This window comes from Equus caballus, chromosome 30, assembly GCF_041296265.1.
Source record: "Equus caballus isolate H_3958 breed thoroughbred chromosome 30, TB-T2T, whole genome shotgun sequence".
In the NCBI taxonomy this organism is placed as follows: domain Eukaryota; kingdom Metazoa; phylum Chordata; class Mammalia; order Perissodactyla; family Equidae; genus Equus; species Equus caballus.
The window spans coordinates 32,548,684-32,575,094 of NC_091713.1; the positions used below are offsets into that span (position 1 = coordinate 32,548,684).

Sequence of the window (26,411 nt, forward strand, 5' to 3'; positions counted from 1 at the left end):
CCATATAGAAGGTGGTAGAAGTTCTTCTGGCAAGGTGATACAGGACTAGGTAAAAAGAGGCAGACCAGCTGTACCCTACTTTCCATATGCACCTCCACTTTTCTATGTGTTTGTATAAATCCTCCTTCCACTGATATATAGTCCACCCAAAACCCTGAGATTGTTTGCCAGGTCTTTTATAAATTTTATAATTTTAATTATGAATATTCTTTATCATCATTTGTCTTTTCAAAGATGTCTGCTAAAGTATTCAGTGCTTCCCCCACACCCACAGCCAAAGCAGTGATATAACTTATAATAACTTTTTTTTTCTCTACATAGAAGATGAGAAGATATTGAAGACAGACTAGAAAATGATGTGGCATGAGAATGTGCATCTGCCTTTAAAATGTTTTTTTTTTTGGCTCCATGAAATAAGAAGGAAGCAAGAGTTTTTATATTCTTAAATGTTGGCATTTAATTAAAAATTCTTCATAAAATAGGATAGAATTTAACACTGGAAAGTATAAACCAAAGAAATGATCAATAAATGGGTCTAATATGACTACTTTATGGCTATATATGTATTGGTTATTGTTTTTATTAGCTATAAATATATAGTTTAAGTAGTCAGAAAATACTACGGTTTATTTTGAAAAATAGCACCTTCCACCATAATTTCTTGTTTCCCCCTCATAGGAACCATCAACTTTTACCTCTGTAAACTGAATATATTGCTCTCTATCTCTCTGTTTCTACGAAACACACTTGATTGCTATTTTTAAATTTTTTCAGTTTCTGCATTTATCTATTGACTTCTCCCTCTGGAAGGAGAGGAATTAATCTTTTCCACCTATTCCACTACCCTTGCCGTCTCCCGTTATTTCAAAATAGTTCAAGTGTAATTTTGGTTAGATCAAAATTCAGGGCATATTATGACTAAGTACAATTTACAGTTGGGCAATATAGGAAACATAGTTTCTATTCATTTCCTGCACAAATTTTTTGTTGTTGGTGGTGGTTTTGTACTCTTAGAGTTAATAATTGTCTTATTTTATTAATTGCTTAGTTAGATATGTACTTAAGAATTCATCATAAACTCTTTGGCAATTGTATAAGATATTTCTGCAACATTAAGATGCATCAGGTTCTACAGATGTCATCTTCCTGAAGAAATCTCTTTGAAGCCTTCTGACCTGCTCCATGTTGCCCTTATGCCTGGTGGTCCTTTCCTCACCATTCTGGAAATTTCCTTGGCCTCATACTTGTTGCCTGGTTCCCATAAAATGTCTGGTGACCATCCAAATAGTGACCATCCCTTGGTCTCCTTCTCCATCTTCTCCTCTCCTTCAGTGTTCTGAAATTTTATGATGCTGTATGAGTCTACGTTAATGCCTTGCGGGGGGCACCTGGTGACCCTTCAGGTTTGGAAACTAGTACACTTCTGTTCTGAGATTATTCCTAAATTACTACACTGATATTTCTTCAATTTTGCTGCATTTCCTCTTCATGGATGTCTTATAATTCATATCTTAGACCTCCTGGATTAGTTCTCTAATTTTATCTTATCTTTACTATTTCCATGTTCGAACTTTTGCTCTAATTTCTCAATGATTTCCTCAACTTCATGGTACAAACGTTTTCATTCCTGCTAGTACATTTCATTTCCCAAGAATTCTTTTTTTTTCTGAATGTTCTTTTAGAACTATAGCTTCCTGGTCACCCTTCATCCTTGTAATATCATTTTAATAATATTAATTATAGCTTTTCAATATATAACTTTACTAACATATTTTACATATCATATAATTCACTCTCATCTAGTGTAAAATTCAGGGATACTTTAGTAAATTTATCAAGTTCCACAGCAATCACCATAAGTCAGTTTTAGAATATTTCCATCAATCCAGTAAGTGCCATCATGTTCATTAACTGTTGCTCCCCATTCCTTCCAGCTTCCCCTGCCTTAGGCAATCACTAATCTACTTTCTGTCTGGATAGTCCTCTTTTATGACATTTCATATACTTGGAATCACACAACATGTGGTCTCTGGAGTCTGCCTTCTTTCCTTTAACATGATGTTTGTGGATTCCGCCAAGGTGCAGCACATATGACTAGTTTGTCTCTTTTTACTGCTAACTAGTATTCTATGGTATGGATATGCCACATTTCATCCATCTGTTCACTAGTTGATGAACATTTGGATTGTTTCCAATTTTTGGCTATTATGAATAATGCTAAGAACATTCATGTGCAAGTCTTTGTGTAGATATACTTTTATTTCTCTTGGGTAAATACTTAGGAGTGGAAGTTTTTATTTTATGTTTTGAAATTTTCTTTTCTCTTGTTTGTTTATTTTGGTTTCTCTATTTCACGCTATTTCCTGAAATAGGGAATTTTTAATTGTCTTCCCATATATAAGAGTAGAGGGCTAATAAATTGATTGAAAGCTCTGGGTGAGATTCTTCTCATTGTGAGTTTCCTGGTCATCCGGCTGAATGAATGAATGAACTGGAGAATCTCCTATGTCTGTATCTTTAGGTCTTTCTACCTGGCTTGCTCAGATCTCCTAGGGAAGACTTTTCAATCTGCTGCTGAAATCTAAAGTATACAGACTGTACCCTTTCACTTAGCTCTCCGAATTCAGTGTGGTACTACTGCCCTCAGTGCCGCCCTGTGGCCCCCAGTCCACAGACCACCTGTGTAGCCTCTCCATAGAATCAGTCTTCAGTCTTTGCCAGTGTGGGGTGAGAGACAGCAGCACAGCTGTGCAAACTGTCAGGAAGAATGGGGATCTGACAGCTCTCCAAGCAGGAATATGTCAGACTCTTTAATTCTAATTATTGGATCAAGTTTCTACCTTCTGAAATCTGGTGTCTTTCTTTAATCAAAGTAAGAGAATATTGGCATTTGGGGCAATGATTAATTATTTGAATTCTAACACTTGAATTTTCTTGAACCATCTGAGATTTGAATGAGACAGTGGAATGGAGGAACCATTCTTTCATTTTATTAGATTCACTAAACTCTTATTCTGTGTTTTTATATGATTGGGAAAATAAGAATGTGCTCCTCTTCACACAAAACCCAACGTCTTTACTGAGTTAATATTTAATTAACGTCTCCCTATTTTTTATTAAAAAGAAGATTGACTTAAGGGATATTTACTTTAATGGTACTTTTGCATCTTGCAAAACTATGATTGAAGGTAGATACTGTTTATCACATTACTTTAAAATTTCTTATAAGGAAACTCACAATATACTCATTCTTTTAATAGTGAGCAGGAAAAACAACTCTTTCTCGAGATGAACTTGTATCTTTTATCTATCCGACTACAGTTATTACATACCTCAACAGTTGTATTTTTGCTTTATTTGCCAGGAAAATAAAAGCAGAATTCCAACTCAACTGTAGGGGTCAGTTCATTTTAGACGTAGAGTAACATTAATTTCTCTGCTCATATTAATATACTTTGTTGTAAAAATTCTTGATGGTCCTATTTTTATCTTTAATTATTTTAATTGTCTTCTTTTACTCTACAATAGGTGGAATGCAAAACTTAAATGAAAATATTTGTGCCAAAAGATGAATTGAAGTCAATGCAAGAAAACAGGAGGTATCACCTTTATTTAGCCCAATTTCACTTGATCTTCTTAAGAATGTGTGTTTTTCAAATGAACTAGAAGTCTGGGGATTTACAAACATTTTACTGAGGTGACCTTTATTTGTGATGGGAAGAATTGACCAAAATGCAACGTTAAATGCTCCTTGATGGCAATACAAATATTTAATTATCCTTTCTCTACCTACACTGTAAACAGCATACAATGAAGTCCTTTCATAGTATGAAATGACTGACATGGATACGGGCTAGACCAAGGGTGGAATTTACAATTTTCAAATTCATGAAGCCTACACATAAGAATATGATATAACTCTGATGTATGGAAACCTTCTTCGTACTTACCAAGTTCAAATATGAAACAGTTGTTAGTTATGAAAGCACTTGTCTCTTCTAACTTTTAATCAAATAATTTTTTGAATCCAGTATTCCTAAAATGTTAGTCATATGTAGACAAACTATCATACATATTTAACTACCTGGTATGTTTCTCCTGTCAGTCATTCCTGATTTTCTCTGATTTGGTCTTGCTCTTTGTGGTGTGAAACACAGGGACCACAGCCAATGATGAACTCAGATTTGGTAGAAGAGATAGCAATAAAGTTCCTTTTAGCATTCCTGACGCTACGGTGAAACCAACTCAATATCACTTATTTAACTGTCAAACTATAAATTTTAACAAAAAAAAAAAACCCAAAATCTACTCCGTTACTCTTATGCTTCCTATACATTTCTTATTTTCTATACATGGAATCATTGATTTTACCACAAACTGGCTTGATGATAACATGGACTACAAAAATACATATAACTGATCTAAGCCTAATAGTTGAGGTAATTTTGTATAAGACCAAAAAGAAAAAAAAGAAATGGCTAACCAAACTTCAAATAAATTTCAGGTATCTGAAGAAGAAAAATAATTTAAAAATGTAAGCCATAATTTATATTAAATAATTTTATAGATGTTGATAGGAGAGTGCATTTATCCAAGATTTTTATTTCATAAAAGAGTCGAATTTAAAATGTGATGTTTTACTAAGGAAATATAAACTATTTAGAACCACACAATATGACCAGATCAAAATGTGGATATGTTTGCAGCTGCATGCAGCCATAAGAAATCTGTTCCATGTTAATAGACTCTAGTTTGCTTTTAAAATTACTGAGCTTTCCTCTGGGAAGGTCTGGCGTGGCTACTGGAGTATTTTCTTGGCTTCAGAGTAGTCTTCATGCTAAAGTTTGAGAAATGTGAATTTCAGCACTTACTAACTTATCCTTGTTTTGCTTTCTTCCAAATGGTAATATATGGAGTTGAAGAGAATATTAAAAAGCTGGACATCTTACCCAAGAACTTTTCTTACGTGTCAGAAGTTTACTTAAAATTAATTTGCTTCCTGACAATCTTGTAGAAATGAAAGACCCTAGATCTACAAAACGTATTCAGAGTCCAAAATCCACAAATTCTGCAATAGCCCCTTCGCTAAGAGCATTTTGTGAAATTCTGACATAGTTTACTAAAACAAATAATTAAGTTTGTTGCATCTGAGAACTGACACTGTGCTCAGCATTCTTTTTTTACTTTCTATGACATTTTTCAGAAATCAATTTCCAAGTTTAGGAATGGCTGTACTTAATCAGACTAAACAATAAAACTCGAATATTTTGGTATTTCCAAACCTCAGATGTAGTAAGTTTCTGAGATTCAGTCCTGTAGATCCCAATGGGAACATCTCCAGTAGAAGAACACAACTTCTGATAAAGTCTGGCGTAAGTTCTTATCCATAAGTCATCCTCAGTGATTGTCATCTGTAATACGATGAATTATTTATATATTAAATCTTTAAGAAATAAAAACCCAGTGGTTATTTACACATCTTAAAGGTGGGATTGATTGATACTTTGAAGTCTCCAAGTGACATTTCACAGGTGCTCATCCATTAAACTTATTTATTCATTCCACCTCAGCCTTATCCTTGGGTTCCCCCAAACGTAAGAAACCAACCACTCAATTTGTGGCAACAAGAGATTGTATTAGCTCCATATCAGTAGGTAATAGTCACCAGTAATTGACTGGGAGATGCTGGAAAATGTGGAGACTTTTAAATGCTAAGACAACTAGGGGCTGCTACTGAGATTTAGTGGACAGAGTATGCTGATGATAAAAATCTTAAAGTGCAAACAACAATCCAGTATGAAAAAGAATTGTCCATCCAAAGTTCTAATAACACTTGTACTGAGAAAGAGCTGTAGCAGAATGAGCACAGGGCTCACAGACAGGAGGCATAAGTACTAGTCTCTCTTTGCTAATCATAAATCTGAATTGTTAGCAAGTTACTTCATTAAATCCGCTTGCACATAGTATACTCATGTATTAAACAAAAGGGTTAAAAGTGCCTGATCACTCTTTTCCTTGATAGTATGGCACCCTGGGTCAAAAACCGTCAGTCTCAAATTGCCAGCTAGAAAAAAATACCCGTTCTGAATTTTGTGGAGAATGGCTATTTGGTCATGATTATTAATTTAAAATAATATGTTTTCCCTGAAAAATTTTTTAGGGATTAAAAAAACTACGATGCTCTTCTTTGAGCACATATTAGGAAAAGCATGGCATAGAAGAGTTAGCCAAAGTCTATTATGGATGGGTTTCAGAATCTACCAGAACAATCTTCTGCTCCAGAGATTATTGACTTACAGAACAAAGAAACCCCGATCCTGGTGTGGTGTCCAATCCCAACAGGAGTCTGGTGATAGAAATCATATAATCCTTCACAAATGACTGCAATATAAACAAAATATGTATTTATTACGGACATAAAAATGTATAAAACAGCTGACTATGGACACCTTACCATTTCTAAAGCTTCCTTCTCATAACACATTGTTAAGCCTCCATAAAAAAGGAAATAAAAATCTATCTTGTCAGTACACATGTGCAGTTAAGTTGTCCATAAGGAAACAGGGGAAACGATTATTCTCTAGAATACCCTGACATGCTTAAATTTTATGCATGCTATGGGACATGATAAAACATTTTTGGATTTTTTAATAACAAAGTATGGGCTGAAATAGAATAAAGAATATCAAAAACCTTGAAAGAACAAAAATTTGCAATGAAATATTTCAACAGGATCTTTTTAGGATTAAGATCTATGCTATTAGAATACATTTCTAATATTTAAGTAAATCTAAATATTAATGAATTAATAGTTTAATATTAAATATCATTATCAGAGTATTTTATGTGCTAACATATCAGATATATTTTGATATGTTGCTAGAACACTACTCAATAGAACAACACTCAATAGTTAGAGTATTAACTTAATGATACTTCCAATTTCTTCAATTTGTTCTAAACTCTGAAAAAAAAGCCTTTCAATCCATACAAGCAAATTTCACCATGACATGTAACAATTACTTAATAAATGTATGAAATGACTGCCTTGAGTTTGATCTTCAAGTGTTAAAAAGTGAAAAATGTAAATAATCTAGTTATTTTGCATAGCAAAGACTTTTAAAATATTATAATACCTTTTAAATACATCGACCAGACTACTTTGTTGATTACTGTTTTATTTTACCAACAGCTAGTTTCAGAAAAGTAAACCCTTCATCTAAAGGAGAACACAAGGACACATGTCCATTCCCTTTTTTCAGGGCAAAGAAATGGCATTCTAGTTTTGCAAGCATATTAGTCTCTTAGTAGTTAGGACATGAACACATCGGGGGCCGCCAGGAGGAGTTGCGGCACGCACCGTTAGAGAGCATAGCTCAACTTCATGTGCACCTCAGTGCATGCTAGAGAAGAAGAATTTTTAAATAGATTCTCAGGCACTGAAAACTATTATTTTCCAAACAAAAAATAGAAAGTATTCATGGTAGAGAAAGTAAACTGAAGATTTGGCAAATGACTATTTTAAATTATTTTAGACCCAGATGTGGTAACACAGCTAATTTGTTTGCTGCATTCACCTCTCACGCATTCCTTGTCCAGAAGCCATTTGTCCCATAATTTCATCAGGGCACAAACAAGAGGTAGGAAGGAGTCAAAAAGATGTGAACAGGCCCTGCTTGAGATCACAAAATCTGTGCATTCGATCTCATGCCATTCAATCACAGAAGAGTCTTATTCAGTTTCACTTAGTATGTTTTTAATTTTATTTGATATAATAGTTGGTTTTCCAGCTGTACAAAGAAGAGAACTAATAAAACTTATTAAAAATATAAGAGCAATCTATGTTTCGAGTGGGAAGGAAAAAAGGGACTATTGAGAAGATGTAACAAAAGAAAATTACCAACCAGTAAGTTAAAGAAAAAAAAGGACCATAAGAAAAGCCAACATTATACAAGTGTGGGATTATTTACCCGAGAGCTAGGGTTGGGAGTAATCTAATGAGGCACGTGTGGCCTGCAGATGAGGATTCACACTAACCACTGGATAGCTTATCTTTCTGAGCCCTTGTGGCTCATCTACATATTGTGATTGACAGTACTGACAGTATCACAGTTTTCTTTGGGGAAACAAATGAAATGCTGTCTAGGATAGAATTATATTAATAGTAGATACCCACAGATTTGTAGTCATTAACAATAGTTCTTATACATAATATAAAATAGTTCTATATACATAATATAAACATTTATCCTTAAGGAGATAAGTTTGAATCATTAACAAAAACAATTAGATGGTATTTGGTATATTTTAAGAATACAAGAATGCTTATTATATAACTTTAGGAATTAAATATCTAATTTCTAATATCTTTTTTAACACATAAATGAGTACTCTTTGCCTATCCAAAAAATGGACGATTAAAATATCTCATTTAATGTCAAGAGAAGCTAAATAGGCTGTTACTATTTTGAAAATTATTGTTCTAGTTCACTCCTTCTTCAGGAGCTTCAGAAAATACACTTCTTATATCTCTATTTATAACAGAAAATATGAGGCAAAAATGATGAGAAAGAAATACCTACGGCTTTCCCCTTCTACCTAACAGTTTTTCTTCTATTTAGCTTATATGTTAGACTTGCTCATGAGATTTAAAGAAAAGATACTGTGGCTACCAAGTCTGAAAAGCACTGGTATGTAATGACATTGAGCATTTGACTGCCACTGATACAAATTCTTCAGTTTCTACATTGCTCCTTAAACAAACCCTCCTCCAAGCTTCTCTTTAAGAGATTAGAAGTATGTGTTTGGGAGGAAAGCCTTGCCTCCTGGAGTGCCCAAATAATGTGTCTGGAAACTTGAGGGCAAACAGGGATGTTTACTCTCTTTCGCTGTGTTTGTTCCTGCACTCATCTGGCATAAGCAGATGGTTCGTGACGTTGCTAGAGGCATACTCCAGGGCATAATCAGCCCAAAGGCCAGTAGAAAAGCTTTCACTAAAGTTGGATTAGTTTATTCAGTCAAGCATTATAGAAGCGGGTACATAAAAGTTGTCATCAAAAGGAGAATAGGCACAAACAAATGCTTGAATGCTTAATTTGAGATTAAAGTTTTCAAATAATTTAAAGCCCTATGCGTATATTTTTTTTCTCTTAATAGAAATATTTAGAAAGTGTCTGATTACTTGAATCAGGGAATATGAAATGTTACTGCTGTTCGATTTCTGGCAGAGTTTTAAAAAAAAGATTAAGATATATTTGTGTAAAATAACATCTCCATGAACTTCTTAGTTATGATAAAATGACAAAGTTAACTTTGGCATTCAGGAATAAACTAAATAGTTCTTAGTTGTCGTAAAATCTTTTTTATATTTTTCTAAAGTAGGCAGTAATTAGTAGATGCTTAAAATGTCCTTGGCTTATCAGTTAATTGCTATCAACTTGGCATCTTATTTCCAAAAAAAAGTATTATGAAGAAGGCTGCCTTTTTTTTAACCTAACAATTTTTCCTTAACTTTTTTCATTCTAGTAATATGCTTAGAGAATATGAGAAATGCCTTAAAATGTCACAATAAGCATTGTAGGACACTGGTGCCAAAGAATGCCTTAAAACCATTTCACAGATGATGCTGAAAAATGTTTTCCTTACAAAATGTTTCATAGGCCCATTTATGTCATAAATACGTGAAATAAAATATTGAATTACTTCCAGCTCCAGAGAAATATTAGATGCATTATGGATTTAATAAAATCTAAATGAAATATAAAATAAATATTTTAGAGAGAACAAAAGAAATACAGCAAACCTGATAGAGAAGCGTGTCCAACATGCTGATGCTAAACACTCTTCCAGCTGCAAAAGGCAGTCGAAACATAAAGGCCAAGTTGGAACCCCTCTCTCGTTCTTTCTGCTCAGAAATTTGAAAGAGAAAAATCTGTGACCATTTTTATACCTTCCTGCTTCGTTAAATTTTCCAGACACATGTAATGAAAGACATTCTCATTATATGGTTCTTAGCTATAAATGTTGTTATTTCACTTATAATTGTATTTTTAAGATGTCCCTTTAATTTCCGTAACCAAGTTTCCTTAATCAATTAAAATACTCAATACTTAAGAAAGGTTAACCTATTCATCTGTTCATTAAACATTTATTTACTCTTTTTTTACTTCCAGGGTTTACATTGAAGGAAATGAACTACCCTCCTATCTCCACGCATCTGAATCCTATTGGTAAATATCATTTTATAAGAAAAATACAGAAATTAATTCCACTCATTATTAAAGGTGTCAATCAAACATTGACTCATTCATTTATTTATTAAATCAGTCACTGAACAAATACATGTTGAGAATCTATTCTGTGTAGGGCATTATCCTCAGAGGTAGGGATACAGAGCTCCTGTATAGAACTAATAAATTCTATTAATATGGAATTTATTATGTGCTGAATATGGCCAGGCACTAGTAAAGAAAGAGGGCTACTTCCTTTGCCTGCAAGAACTCAGAAAACTGTGAGTGGTCCCAATAACGAAATAGACAAAAAGACCAAGGTGAGTATATGTAATGATACAGAGAGAGATGCCTTAGGAGCATGTAGGAAGGACATCTAGCTCAGTCTTTTGGTGGAAAAGTCAAGAGGCTGAATTAGAAGTAATGTCTAAGTTGAGACCCAAACTATGAGTAGGAATTAGCTGGTAAATTTGGAGAGGGTGGGTGATAGGTAGAAAGCTATAAGCAGAAGGTCCAGCATATGCTAGAAGCTGGAAGAGGAAGAAAGCTTGAAAGAGTGGAAGAACCATAAGCAATTGTGTAAGAATACAGTATGGAGTGTGAGTGTATGGGCTGGAGGAAGAGGGCAGAGATGAGACTGGAATAGTAACCATGAACTAGATGTTAAAGTACCAGGATCCTTGAGAGGAAAGGGAGGCTATCAAGAATTACACTGAAACCAATGGCGTGAACTGGAATTGCCCCGGGAACAACAGGACGTGTGAGCATCCTGGTTTGAAACCATGTTAAGGATTTTGAATTGCATCTTAAGTGCAATGAGGAAAAACTAAAGTACTGTTAAGAGGAGGAGCAATATGATCATAGCTTTAGAATGCTCACTTTGATGACAATGTAGAAAATGGCTTGGAAATCAGGAGATGGCATGGGGAAATTGAGCAAGATGAACGAGGGTGTTAGCGCAGCAATTCAAGTGAAAAATGAAGGCACATTCTACTAGGATATTTGCAGGAAAAGATCTTCAAATATATTTAGACATCAGATATTAAATCTGAGAGGACTTTTGACCGAATTTGGTAGTAAAGTAGAGAGAAGATGAGGATGATACCCGCTTCTGGATAAATGGGTGGATAATGGTGCCTTTCTGTAAAAAAGAAAATGTGGAAGAAGAGCAGATTTTCAGTTAATTTGGACTTGAGTTTCAAGGTTAGCAGAATGTTCCATTGCTGAAAATATGGACCCAACAGGCAGTATAACAAGCAGTGGCTGGGAGCTTGGAGTCTAGAAACACACACGAGTTTCCAGCCAAGAGCTGCCACTCCCAGTTGTACAACCTTTTACAAATTAAACTCCCTGCTCCTCAGTTTCATCACCTGTGAAATAGGATTCATATTGCTGACTACGTCCCACTGCCATTATACTAATTAAACAAGATAAAACATCTGAAAGTATTGTATATATTAAGCACTTAAATACTATTTTCTATTACTATTAATTCTCTGAACACGCCAGCATCACCTCCAAGGACTTCATAGTGTTTGCTTTCTTCCCAAGTTTTTAGGGGGCTGGTCTGGTGTGATCACTGCAGCTCTAATACTACCTCTCCCAAGAGACTTCGCTTTATCACCTTCTTTAAAGCAGGGTTCTCCAGTTACTTTGGAATATGACCTTGTTACGACTTTCATAGCTCTTTTGAAATCTCCAATACTTGGTTGATATTTTTATTCGTTAACTGTCCTTCTGAGATAGACTATGAGTTCCAGGAGGGAAAGACCCTGCTTTTGCTTTCTGTTTCATAAATAATGCCCAGTACACAGACGGTCAATGAAATTTTATTGTACAAATGACTAAACCTGTTCTACTAATAGTAGTTGCCCACATCAAAAGGAAATTGGTATCATAAAATTTATAACGTTCATATGAGGAAGCAAGAAACAATCTGAGGTTCACTAATACCTTTCTCACTTGGGTTCTCTAAAGGAGGTTTGAAGATGGAAAGGATAGCAATGTTGGTGTTATGCAAAGTTCTCATAGTTTAGTATTTCCTTTGTGGTTTTGTTTTGTTTTTTTTTTTTTAAGTGAGGAAGACTGGCCCTGAGCTAGCATCCATTGCCAATCCTCCTCCTCTTTTTGCTTGAGAAAGATTGTCGCTGAGCTAACATCTGTGCTAATCTTCCCCTATTTTGTATGTGGGATGCTGTCTTAGCGTGGCTGCACGAGCCCTGTGCAGGCCTGCACCAAGGATCCAAACCCACAAACCCCAGGGCACTGAGGCAAAGCACACAAACTTGACCACTAAGCAACCAGGCTGCCCCCTATTTTTATTTTATTTTATTTTTTTTTACAAAATACAATAATAAATCTTTCTATGATTGCTTCTAGTACAAACACATAGTACATAAGTGTCCCCCCTTATCCTTGGGGGATACCTTCCAAGACCTCCAGCGGATGCCTGAAACTGCAGATAATACCAAGCCCTATACATCCTATGTCTTTCCTATACAGACATACCTATGACAAAGTTTAACTCATAAATTAGGCACAGTAAGAGACGAACAACTTCTCGTTGGCATATCTGGATTGCCAGCATCGCTGCTCTTGCACTTTGGGGGCGGGTATTAAGTAAAATAAAGGTTGCTTGAACACAAGCACTGTGATACCCAAAAGTCGATCTGACACCCGAGATGGCTACTAAGCGACAACAGGCGGGGAGCATCCACAGCGTGGATCCGCTGGAAAAAGGAATGATTCACGTCCCAGGCGGGACGCAGCAGGATTGCATGAGATTTCATCGTGCTACTCAGAACAGCGCATAATTCAAAACACGAATTATTTCTTTCTGGAATTTTTCATTTAATGTTTTTGGACTGCGGTTGACTTTGAGTAACTGAAACCGTGGAAAGCAAAACCTGGGTTTAGGGGGACCTACCCTAATTCCTTTTTTTAAAAAATATCATGTTTCCTTCCTAGTAGAATTCTGCATTCAGCTGAAGTTTCAATGATGATTTTGTGCTTTCCTAACTACTTATCTAAAAATACCTAAAAGAAATCTGAGACATGCAAATCATTATTACAGGATCCCAGACACTTTAATATACTTGGTCTTACCTCTCTCCTCTATTTGGTTTGCTAACATGAACATGTGTCTTTGTTAGAAGAGGGAATTCATTCCTGGAACAAATTTTATTTTCTTTAAGCTGTGCCCATCTAATGCCATAGGAAATGCCAGGATAAAATTATTGGATTTAGCAGAACAGTATGGGAGGTGAAAAGATCAAGTATTTGATTGGCATAAATTAATGATTTTCATCCCCTCGTTTCTCAGTGACAATTCTGTTACATGCCTTCGTTCTTCAGCTTGGACTCAACCACACTGTAATCTGCAAAACTAGGGGTTTCGCTCAGCATTCATCCTGCTTGACCTTTTATACAGCGTTTGACACAGTCTTCTTTTCTTTCTTTCTCCTCTCTTCCTCCCTCTCCCTACCCTAGTCCACCAACAGCCTTCAAATCTTGTTTCCAAACTCTCAGGGCCTGGGCAAACTAACCCGCCCTTTCCTGTGCGCCACAAAGCTGCTTGCCTAGGGAGGGGTCTTTTCAATTCAAGTACAGAGAATCCTCATGTTAAAAAAAAATAAAGGCGTCAACCGGTTGCTAGGGTTTTGTGCATCCTGCTTATGAAGCTTTGCTAGAAAAGAGACTCGTCTCTATGGAAACTACCACATCACAGAGGCTCTGAACAGCAGCTGTGAGACAGGCTGCCTCTTCCAGAACGGGTGTCCTATCAGAGCCTCTCACTGAATTGTGTGCCTGGGAAGCGGGGAAGAGAGAGGGCCCTGGAGTCCTGGGTGGCCTTAAATCTTTCTCTGTCTCTCTCTCTTTCCTTTCCCCTCCCGCTGTATTGCAAACAGAAGGAGGAGGAGATTGCAGTAATAAAGAGCATTTCTCTCTGTATTTCTGCTTTTCTTCTTACCCATTATCTAGTAGGTTCCCCCCACACTCATGTGTGCATGTGCGTGCGCACGCACTCACACAAACACACACACACTCTCTTCCAGTTGGATAAGTGGCAGCTTAGAGGAGGTGCATTTGCTGGAGCTCTCAGGGATTCCGTCTCGTTTATGAGGAAACAAGGCTAACTCGAGTCAACCCAAGGCAAGTCCATGCTGAGGGAGTTTATGGTGTGAGGGACCCTCTTCCTTATCTGAGAGAGAAATGCAAGGTCATCCAGGCAGTTATTCTCCTATACTAAAATACAAGTGGTCCTTGCCTTATAAACAGGGTGATCATATAATTTATCATCCAAATCAGGATGTCTATGAGAGGAGCTCTTAGTACTTATACTGCGACAATAGCCATACGCCAGGAGAGCCTGGGCAAACTAGGACTTTGACCATGACATTTAAGACTTAGGAACATGTGCTTCACAAACGACACACAAGATAATGGCTTCCCGTATCCTGCTCTCCCCTGAAGGCCTTCGTGCTCCTGAAAATTGAGAAATTCGGAAAATTGGAAGTTTTTGAAAAATGCATGGATTCAGAAGTGAAGAAAAGAAGGATGTTGAAGGATTACAAGATAGATTTTCAAGAAGAAAGATGCTTGTGTGTACGCTATTTCACACAATATCTGTGTGTCTGAGGGTAAATATATACCAGGAATGTATGAGAACGTCTGTTTCCACATCCCTCACCAACAGGTATCTTCTTAAATCTTTTAAGCTGTTGTCTCTCCAATGTTCTTTAGAACTGAGTCATTTTTCCTATGTCTGGTCCCTCCTGCTCTGTTCACAGCCATACTTCTGTCTCCTTGAAAACTCGGTGCTGACTTGATGAAGACAACACAGTGACGGTAGACTGACACAATGTTTTTTTTTTTTTTCTCCCCAAAGCCCCAGTACATAGTTGTAAATCCTAGTTGTAAGTTCTTCTAGTTCTTCTGTGTGGGATGCCATCACATCATGGCTTGATCAACAGTGCTAAGTCCATGCCCAGGATCCGAACCAGTGAACCCCTGGGCCACTGAAGCGGAGCACTCGAGCTTAACCACTACACCACTGGGCAGGCCTCCCACCATGTCTTCTAATTGTGGAAATCTGTCTGTCTTTGACATCATTGTCTTGGCTTCCAGCCTATCTCTTGGACTCCTCACTCATTTCCTCTGATTTATCTTCTTCCTAGACACTCCTCTATGAACCTCAACTAAACTCATCTCCCGTGTGGCTCTCTTCTTTTGAAAACTTATCTTAAGACTTTACATTTATCCCTTTTCTGAGCTTCTTTTACATATCACCACTTATTTATTCCATACTACGGCTTTAATATATTTTAAGATAAATGCATGTTTTAGCTACCTCAGTAAAGTCAGTCTTGCTCAGAATTTTCTCTTTAGTTTTAACCGACACGGATCTGTTCACCCTGCCAGTCCTAAATCAGGCTTTTATTATCTCATGACTGATTTATTGAAATAACTTGCTCTTTTTCTCTTTCCTACAATGCCACTGTGTCCCCTTCCAGATAAATATATAAATGTCACATCAATTTGATGAAAAGTGCAAGTCTGATGATGTCACATCTCCTATGTCCTCACTCAAAAACTTGCTGTCACCCTCCACTCACTGCACAAGAAATTTCAGAGACTCGGGATGCAGGGCTCTCCGTGGTCTGGTTCCCCAGACTCTTTTCCAGGATGATGCCTCAGTCCTTCCCAGAATGGACTATCGATGAGTCAGACTGGCTGGCTGGTGAAATCCTGAAAATCCCTTCCTCACATTCAGGCTCCACCTCACTGTGGATAACATCCTCATTGTATAGAATTCAAGGTTCTTCACGTCAGCTGTCCAAGTCGTCCTCGTCTTCTCAAATGCATGTGTTGCATCACAACCTCTGAAACCCTTTCATACCCAGTGATGCTGTCCTTCTGCATGTGTGCATAATTCTGCACTTATGAGTTACTTTTTTTTTTCTTTTTAAAGATTGGCACCTGAGCTAACAACTGTTGCCAATCTTTTTTTTTTTTCTGCTTTATCTCCCCAAATCCCCCTGGTACATAGTTGTATACCCTAGTTTCAGGTCCTTCTAGTTGTGGCATGTGGGATGCCACCTCAGTGTGGCCCGATGAGCAGTGCCATATCCGTGCCCAGGATCCAAAGCAGCGAAACCCAGGGCTGCCACAGCGGAACTCAAGAACTTAACCACTCGGCCACAGGGCAGCCCCGTTACTGTCTTTTTTATTATTAACTTTACTTACATTGGAGAAAAATCACCAAAGATTTTATAACATTATTTTTAAGGCCTACTAGTCTTAAAGTTATATAAAAAAAGTAAGAACTCAAGAGACTAATTCTATCCTGATAAGAACACATTCCAAAATTACTTTCTTTACTTCTAGACAATGAAGAAGTTGGATTAATTTTTTAAGCTGCATTTAATAAGCCCTATTTTTAACTTATAAAAAAGAATTAGAGATGACTAATACTTTGACTTAGCCATCCATTCCAGCTTGATTTTTGTGACACTATCATTTATCTACCTCTCTTTATCTCAAAAAAACAACATATAGGCTAGAAGTTACACATTGGCAGTGAACAGTCCAAATTTGGCTTGCATACATTTACTGAAGTTTCATGAGTTTTCAACATTTAACGTAAAAATCTAAATTTATGATATCTTTTAAGTTTGGATAAGCTGATATCATAGATCATGGCAACAAGTGGCCAGAATTGAAAGCTTCTGCTCCCTTTTAGATTCATTCTTTCTTACACATAATTCACTTTACTAATTTAAATTTACATCACTTGCTTGCACCAACAGGTTCTCAAGCTTTCCACTTTGGAAGAAAAGATACTTAGTCAGAAATGAGCTTGGGATTTGCTAGCTCATATCTGGTTTAAGCAGCAACTGGGGTGAATAGTAATTATATGAGAAATAACAGTAAACTAAAAAATGCATTTAAAAATGTGTGTTAAATTAAAGAAAAAAGAGAAGAATACTTTGAAATGGCTACAGAATATCCCCACGTCCTAGGAAGAATTCTAAGCAGTGCCATCGAAACATTTATCAATTAGCTGTTATGTGTCAGGCGCTGAACTAGGTTGATAGGAGGCAAAGATAATTAACAGAAGGTTCCAGTTTTGCAGGTATTTATAGTTTTACTGAGGAGACAGACTTAAAGTTAAACATTTACAAGGCTCTATGACAGGGGCTTGTAGAGGTCCCTATTATGGAGGCGTAAGGAGGATGGGGACAGTGTCATGAAAGAAATGGCATCGGATTTGAGCCTTGAAGGAGATATAAGTTTGCAAGGCAATAGGAAACCGTCGAGCATTTCATCTACATGAGCTTAATACTTTTGTTCTTTTATATAATAAGAGATTTAAAGTATTTGTACTTTATAAGCTACAATTTGGAGAAAAGCAATCACTGCTCTTTCCTGTGCTTTTATAAAACTATAAAATAAATTACATTTATTTATTTAAAAAACTAGGTGCCACCCAGTGGCCAAGTGGTTCAGTTCACGCGCTCCGCTTCAGCGGCCCAGGGTTTCACTGGTTTGGATCCTGGGCGCCGACATGGCACTGCTCATCAGGCCATGCTGAGGCAGCGTCCCACATGCCGCAACTAGAAGGACCCACAACTAAAATATATAGCTATGTACTGGGGGGATTTGGGGAGAAGAAAGGAAAAAAAAAAAGAAGATTGGCAACAGTTGTTAGCTCAGGTGCCAATCTTTAAAAAACAAAAAAACAGCTAATAAATATAAGTTGTGTACCACTTACTGTTGTTCAAAAGCTGTAACTCATAAAATACAATTATAATTTTCAAAATAACTAAAAGAGACTAAATCAACAATAATCCCCATGACGAGGGAAAGCCGGAAAAACAAAACAGCTTGTAAAATGCAGGCACCGCATTGAAAAGAGATCCAAAAAGTCGGCAGAAGCAGTTGGCAGCTCCCCTTGGGGGAAATTTTGGAACAGAAAGTTTAGAAAATATGCTTGACACGATAATTAAAGGAGAGATCCCACTCTTTTTGACTAGGGTATCAGTGTAGAAACTAGGCTTGGAGTGGTGCTGGGGAAAAGACTTTGCCTTATTTTCACTAAGCATAAAACCATCATTCAAGAGATTAGCTTTAAGTAAGGAAAGCTATGAATTTAAAGATAATATTTAAATATCTGAGTCCTTGGAAGACAAACACAGCATGCATAAATTCTTTGTGAACGTTTTATGTCTTGGAGGGCTGTCAATGAAAATTATGTCATGATTTTGAAAGATTAACGGAAGTTCAAAGAATGACTCTCTTCTGAGCTTAAACTATTTTTTTGTTTTCATACTACCTCCAAATGACTGTTCTATGTGTTGTGCTTCTAAAAGCTGCTTAAATAAGTTATAATCACATGAGCACATGATGAATTTTTGGTATAATTGTCTTGCATGATTTGGCATTCAAAAATGGGGCCCCACAGACCAAAATCATTTTCAAAGTAGCTGGAAAGCATACATGAATATACTATTGCCTGTTTGATGTATTAAAAATAAACTGTCATGAGTCTAGTTTTATGCTTTGATGATAGTATTGGAAGGCTCCAGAAAACAAATTAAGAAAATTACATCAAAAAATTAAGAAAATATAATGGCCAAGCCAGCCCTGAGGGCAGTTAAATTTCAGCATGCTCTGCTTTAGCGGCCCGGGTTTGGTTCTAAAATTCATATGGCACCACAAAAAACTCTGAATAGTCAAAGCAATCTTGAGAAAGAAGAACAAAGAATTAAGTATCATACTTCTTGATTTCAAAATACATTACAAAGCTACAGTTATTAAAACAGTATGCTACTGTCACAAAGACAGACATAGACAAATGGAACAGACTAGAGAGCCCAGATAAATAAATTAAAATAAAAATTTGTCCAGAAGCACCTGTTTCTTTTTAGTCTTCTGGATACCAATCTTACTCCTTTTTTATGTATATTTCTTCTAAGGATAACTACAGATGGTTTCCTGTGGTCAGTGCTTGTCAAATGTTCTTTTTTTCTTTTTTTGAGGAAGATTAGCCCTGAGCTAACATCTGCTGCCAATCCTCCTCTTTTTGCTGAGGAATACTGGCCCTGAGCTAACATCCATGCCCATCTTCCTCTACTTTATACATAGGTCACCTGCCACAGCATGGCTTGCCAAGTGGTGCAACGTCCGCACCCGGGATCCAAACCAGCGAACCCCGGGCCACTGAAGCAGAACGTGCCAACCTAACTGCTGCACCACCTTGGATGGTCCCTTGTCAAATGTTCTTAGTTTAATTAAAAATGGAGGGCTGATTAAGTGTACTGTCTTATGTGACTCTGGATTCAAAAATAAGCTATGCCTTGCAAACTAGTAAAACAATCAAATGATGAAGGAAATGCTGATTAATGTAGCGAGAGAAGTAATAAGGAAAATATAACACTGGGTTAAAGTCCTTGTCTAGTGTGATATTCATTTTAATATTTCAAGTAGAAAGCATACCCAAGAGTTACCTTTCTTATCCTAGATGGCATCTTTTTGTGACTCACAGGCATTTTTTTAGCTTATCAAGAAATAAAATCGATTCTGCAAACTCTCTCTCTCACATATATATCTATATATTTATACCAATATCTATACCCATATCAATATCAATCTACGCAAGTTTATTAAAAGACAAGCAATTGCTGACCTCCTTGCAAACAATAATGGTGGTTAACTACTATATTACAGTTACTTATTTTCATAAAATATTTAACTCTATACAATTATAAAATTTTAATAATTGAACTTTTCCAACTGGGTTATATAAATCCATTACTTTCCTCCATTTGATATTTCCCTTTGAATAGTTTTAAAAGTTTGATATATGTTTTCATATTCACAGTAGACACATATATGCTGCTTGTGGGTTCTGTTCCAAGGGAAGCCACTTACATCATAGGATACATGAACGTATATCCTGGACTGTGCACTGTGTGGTCTTATTGGCCAAACATCAAGACTTTTGTCTCAGTCTAGTTGGGCTGCTGTTACCGAATACTCTAGACTGGGTGGCTTATAAACAACAGAAATTTATTTCTCACAGTGCTGGAGGTTGACAAGGTCAAGATTTAGATGTCTGGTGAGAGCCCACTTCCTGGTCCATAGACACTGTCTTCTCCCTGTCCTCACATGGTGGCAGGGGGGAGGGAGCTCTCTGGGATCTCTTTCCTAAGAGCACTAATCCCACTCATAGGGCTCCAAGTTCGTGACCTAATCACCTCCCAAAAGCCCTACCTCCTAATACCATCACATTGGATGTTAGGTTTCAACATATGAATTTTGGTGGGACACAAACATTCAGTCTACGGCAATTTGGACCTGTTGTGTGAAGCCATAATACTACGCACATTCTTAATAGATAAATTTGCACATTAAAATAGCTATCCATATAAATCACATTTTATCACTCCTCCAGAGTAGATTAGGCAATGCTTTTCCACATTGTAAAGAAATAGAATCTAATTAGTATTCTGCTCAAATTCTTTCTGGACCAATATGGGGAAAGGTAAATATTTTCTTAAAAACAAGATAAGAAATTTTCCTAATGAAATCAAATCCAGTGTGGGCAGATAGCATCAAACTCCCACTGAGCCATGCTAGCTTAGATTATGAATAAGAAGTAGTCCAACTTGTTTGCACAGAAAAAAAAGAGTAAGACAACATGTTTTCGTTTGTTCCTATATATCTGCGTCTCCTGTCAAATTATAACTTCTATGTGTTTTATTCAAATGCGTAACTCCTACTATTTAGCATGGCATTTGCTCATAGTAGGTGTGCAGTAAATATTTACTGGCTTGGATTTAAATTGAGAATATGTAAAATTTTGCCTTCTTTCTTCTACACAGTGTATACATTAAAAAATAACTGATATTCTTGCCTATTTCTCCCAGAAGCTACCTCCAATTTTTATCACCTTGCTCTACCACTGACTATAAAGTGATATATGATTTACAGACATCACCATTTGCATTCTGACACCAATTCTCTGACATCAACTGGGTGTCCTACAGTTCAATTCAATTCTGACACTAACTCCCCAGCGTTGGCTCAGATCCTACAGATTAAGGGGCTCAGTTCCACAAGACTGCACCCATTTCAGACACCAGTCGCAAGTCCCAGGTATCTCCAAGCCAGCTGCACTTCTGTCCAGCCGGCTACAAATCTGGGGCTTCCTTCAATCCCCTAGGGTGTGATAATTTGCTAGAATGCTCACAGAACTCATGAAAGTGCCATACTTAATGACTGTCATTTTATTATAGAGAATGCAAATGAATGAATGAAGAGTGGATGAAAAGGTTCATAGGGCAAGTCTGGAAGGTTCCTGAGCACAGAAGCTTCTGTTTCCATGGAGCCAGGGTGTCCCACCTTCCTGGTACATCAATATGTTCACCAACCAGGATGCTCCCTGAGCCTCATGTTTCAGAGTTTTTATCAAAGTTTTCTGATATGGGCATGGTTAATTAAATCATTAGCCACATGATTAAATTCAATCTTCAGTCCCTCTCCTGTCCCTGGAGGTGGGGAAGTGAGGAGGGCCTGAAAGTTTCAATTTTCTAATCATGTGTTTGCTTTTTCTGGCAACCAGCCCTCATCCCTAATCTGTCTAGGGGCCCCCTCCACGAATTGCTTAGTCAGCACAACATCAGGTATGGTTGAAATGTATGAATAACAAAAGACACTCCTCTCACTCAGGAAATTCAAAGATTTTTGAAGCTCTGTGTCAGGAACTAGGGATAAAGACAAAATATGTATTTTTTTATTATACCACACTATTCATCTCACATTTTCATGACTTTGCTTCTTACATGAGTGTGTAATTACCATATGATTGCTCAGGTGTAATTAGGATCACCATTGGGGAATGGTGACAGTTCAAATGCAATTTTAAAAGAAGCGGTCTTGAGGCAAATTGGGCCATAAGCATGAATGAAAGGCTTTTTTATGAAACGCATCAAAACAAGAGAAATGAAAAAAGTCTTTAGAGGGAAACAAAATGAAAACTTCTTTTCTTTCTATTATTGTCTTTCTCTTCTATTTCTTTATTATCTGTCACATTTTCCATCTCCGCTTAGCTCTTATACTGTGTTTCTGATTCCTGCTACATCTACTTTGTCAGGGGAAGTGTGAATAACCCAAAAGGACCAACGACCAAACAGGAGAAGGATTATTGGGAAAATAGTGGCAGTGACGGGAATATGGAGGACAAGAAGGGTAATGTAAAACAACACAAAACAACTCAGCAACAAACACGGACAACAACAAAAGAAAGATCAGATGGAAAGGAAAATGCAAGGGAAAGCATGATGTCCAGAAAATGTTTTGATAGATTTTACAAAATGGAAGAAAATAAGTGTGATATATTGCATGTGACAGAGAATGTTGACTGCCCACCAAAATCCATTGCCCACTTCTACTTAGGACATAATTGGCCTACATTTCCCAGACTCCCCTGAAGTTAGTGTGGCCACATGATTGAGTTCCAGCCAGTGGCATATGAACACAAGTTTGTGTGCCACTCCCAGACCTGGCCCATAAAAACTTGCATCTGTTTAATATTGGTCTGTGGATACCGTTACTTGCTACATTTGGTCGGACATTACAAGAAAGACAGCAGCTCAGGCAAGAATTAGTTTCAAGTAGAGACTGAAAGAAATAGGGAGCTCAAAGATTAAGAACTTCCAATATTTAAAAAGTGTGTGCTTCTGGATGCCAAAAGAATAGAAGGTAAAACTGAAAAAAGGCATTAAACAACAAAGCTCGAGTCAACCTGATTGTCTCAATAACCTCAAAGTAGCTTCCAAGAAGATAAGAGAAGGAGGTAGGGATTGAGGAGGTAAAGAAATAAAGAACCTAAACATTATGTTTAAGAATGATCTTTGGGGGGCCAGCCCCGTGGCCGAGTGGTTAAGTTCACACTCTCCATTTCGGCAGCCCAGGGTTTCACTGGATAGGATCCTGGGTGCAGACATGACAACGCTCGTCTGGCCATGCTGAGGTGGCATTCTACATGCCACAACCAGAAGGACCCACAACTAGAGTAGGCAACTATGTACTGGGGGGATTTGAGGAGAAAGAGCAGGAAAAAAAAAAGAAGAAGATTGGCAACAGTTGTTAGCTCAGGTGCCAATCTTTAAAAAAAAAATTCCTCGCAGCAAAAAAAAAAAAAAAAAAAAAGAATGAACTTTGGGTATATTCTGGCCAGAAAAATGAATGGAAGTAAACAGAAGTTTATCAGTTTTTGAGAGAAATTAGCAGTCTATTCTGAAAATCTTTAGACTTTAAAAGTCTAAAAAAATGCTTTTATAAACTTAAAAATCTTTATATTTGTTTCAAACTTGCATAAACAAGAAGCAGGTTACAAAAGCTGCACAGACTGCAAGAAGTATGTTCCGCCAGGGGTCAGCCCCACGGCTAAGTGGCTAAGTTCACGCGCTCTGCTTCGGGAGCCCAGGGTTCATTGGTTCAGATCCTGGGCACAGACATATGCACCACTCAACAGCCATGCTGTGGAAGCATCCCACATAGAAGAACTAGAATGACCTACAACTAAGACATACCACTATGTACTGGGGCTTTGGGGAGGAAAAAAAGAGGAAGATTGGCAACAGATGTTAGTTCAGGGCCAATCTTCCTCACCCCACCCCCCAAAAAATCATACAAAAGAAATAAAATAAAATAGAGTGCTTTGCAGGAGTATTAAAAAAAAAAAAAAGCAGAACGTACTCCTAAAGTGACATGGATAATAATGCGTAAGGAGGAAGCTTAAGGTGAGAGACAAGGGCCACACAAAACAACGGGCAAGAGAATTCCTCCAGATTGTAAATCTAAAAAAATAATCAAGGACTGATCAAGAAACTTCCTTTTCACAAGAGCAGAGGGGGCTCCTCGCAATCATTGTTCCCATCATTGCCACGGACCAGTGATCCTTCTGTGTTTTCCATGCTTTCCTTTTCCTAATGGAAGTTATTATCTTCAGGGAGTAGCCTCTTTCAGAGCATCCTTGCAGAATGTTACCAAGGGCAACCAGCTATCTATTAGGACCCAAAGCCTACCAGGAAACATCAAAATGTAATCAACACACAAGTAAAGTGACCAAGGTCAATTCAGTCTAACCTTTCACACACATCCTTGCAAATTCTATCACTGCTTAAATTTGAGAACCACTTAGTAACAAAAATGTGTGTTAAGCAGCCAAGCTGGTATTTCTTTCTAATCCATAACCTTGATTGTGTTTCTAGAGGTGAAGTCCTCATCTGCGAAAGTACAGGCACATCTAATTATAAATAGAATCAAATGATATTCATAATTATGTTCAGAAAAATAAAAATCCACCTATTCCTCAGCCAACAATAACTCTATAAAATGTTACTGGGAATGTATTTAAAATACTGGAAATAAAGATCTGTTTCCTAAACCTGAAAATACCTCTTTGTATCCAGAAGACAAATATAAAAAGATAATTACTTTCAACAGTAAGTTAGCTGTATTTATATCAGTGATAAAAAGTACTAGTTAGAAATGAACAGTTACCATGTCATTGATGGCACATGTAACAGTTTGCTAGGACTGCAATAAAGTATCACAAACTGTGTGGCTTAAATAGCAGAAATTTATTGCCTCTCCCAGTTCTGGATGCGGAAGTCTAAAATCAAGGTGTCAACAGGGTTGCTTCCTTCTGAGGACTATAAGGGAACGATCTGTCCCAGCCTCTCTCCTTGGCTTATGGATGGCTGTCTTCTCTCCGTTTCTCTTCACATGTGTGTCTGTCTGTTTCCAAGTTTACTGTTTATCTAAGGATATCAGCAAAGGTGTTCAGAGCAAGTCTCCCCAAAATATGCTACTTTGACATGCGGATTATTTTGAGATGAAGGCAATTAAAACCTAGCAGATTCAGGAAAACCTCTTCACCTGCCCCTCAATTGCCTGTACCAGAAAGAGCTATTACCAGAAGATAACTTTTTCCTAAGAAACTCACCGGCATAACAGGTCAAGCTTTGTTTTCCAAACATCTCCTCTGTCTTCCTGTGAAGGGCCTTCCTCCACTTTGTATCCCCAGGTCCCTAAGCCTTTCCTTAGCTCAAGATGTTATACAAGCTTCAGTTACCTGGCTGCCCTTTGGGTCTCATTTTATGAGGCTCTTGTACAGATGAAATTAAATTTACTTTTCTCCTATTAATCTGCCTTATGTCAATTTAATTATTAAGCCAAAGAACCTAGAAGGGAAGAAGGGAAAATTTTTCTGTCCCTACATCAGTTATATGAGATTAGGACCCACCCTAATAGCCTTCTTTAACTTGATTACCTCTATAAAAAGCCTATCTTCAAATAAGTTGACATTCTGAGATACTGAAAGTTGGGATTCCAACACATCTTTTTTTTTCAGAGGAGGGACACAGTTCAACCTATTACAGCATAGAAGTCTAAAAGATTTCTATGTGACAAAAATCCCTATTTCAGTGGATAAAATGATAATAAGTGAATCAAAAAGAATTTTCCATGGCTTTATAACATCCAAACAATTGGTTTCAATACCACTTCCCCTAATTCCTCTATTCCTGAATAATTAGGAAATGTATTAAATTCCTTTATTCTTCTAGGGAAACATCTAGAAGATATAAGGGTAAATGTAAATTGAAAAAAATAAATGAATTTCCCTGATGTCAAAAATGAAAGAAAACTTGCTCTTCCCCTCTCTTTTCCCTAGAGCATTTCCTTTGGACAACTTGCAATTGTAAGTCATTTCTCTGTCTCTCTGAGAAGCATGCAAAATTTTTGAAAACCTGAATAACCTCTAGCCAGTTTTGTATCCCAGGAATGTCTTTCTTGGGGGCCTTGGAACGATCTTTTTGAAATGTGAACATAAAGCTTCCTGTCTCTCTCTCTTTGGGAATTGAGCCTAGGTGCCTGCCTCCATGCTGTAACTTCTTGCGTGCCACAAAGATACAAGAAGTTTCATTTTTCCTTTGGATCGAGACAATTAACATGCATGTAAACGATCGTATCTGCCTGGCTACATAAAAGGATGAGATGTCTTTCTGTCTCTGCAGTCTCTTTAGCGGATTGCCTGAGAGGCCCATCACAGTGTGGTTTAATGCCTATTCGAAGGAAACTTTTCTGTTTGTGGAGAGGATTTCTAGGTTG

The 26,411-nt window shown here is 37.1% G+C and overlaps 1 protein-coding gene across 13 annotated transcripts in view; it reads right to left on the bottom strand.

The window, feature by feature from the left end:
* The window catches only part of KCNT2 (potassium sodium-activated channel subfamily T member 2), a 350,894-nt gene that overhangs the window by 49,548 nt on the left and 274,935 nt on the right, over positions 1-26,411 (bottom strand). For all 13 annotated transcript variants that reach the window (XR_011434198.1, XR_011434197.1, XR_011434196.1 and 10 more), the window contains 3 exons: positions 9,803-9,904; positions 6,298-6,381; positions 5,283-5,411 (listed from right to left, as the gene is read on the bottom strand). Coding sequence is in view for 8 of the 13 variants with exons in the window: in XM_070255832.1 (XP_070111933.1) it covers positions 5,283-5,411; positions 6,298-6,381; positions 9,803-9,904 (315 nt within the window). In the remaining 5 variants the exon portion in view is untranslated. The remainder of the gene's footprint in view (positions 1-5,282; positions 5,412-6,297; positions 6,382-9,802; positions 9,905-26,411) is intronic.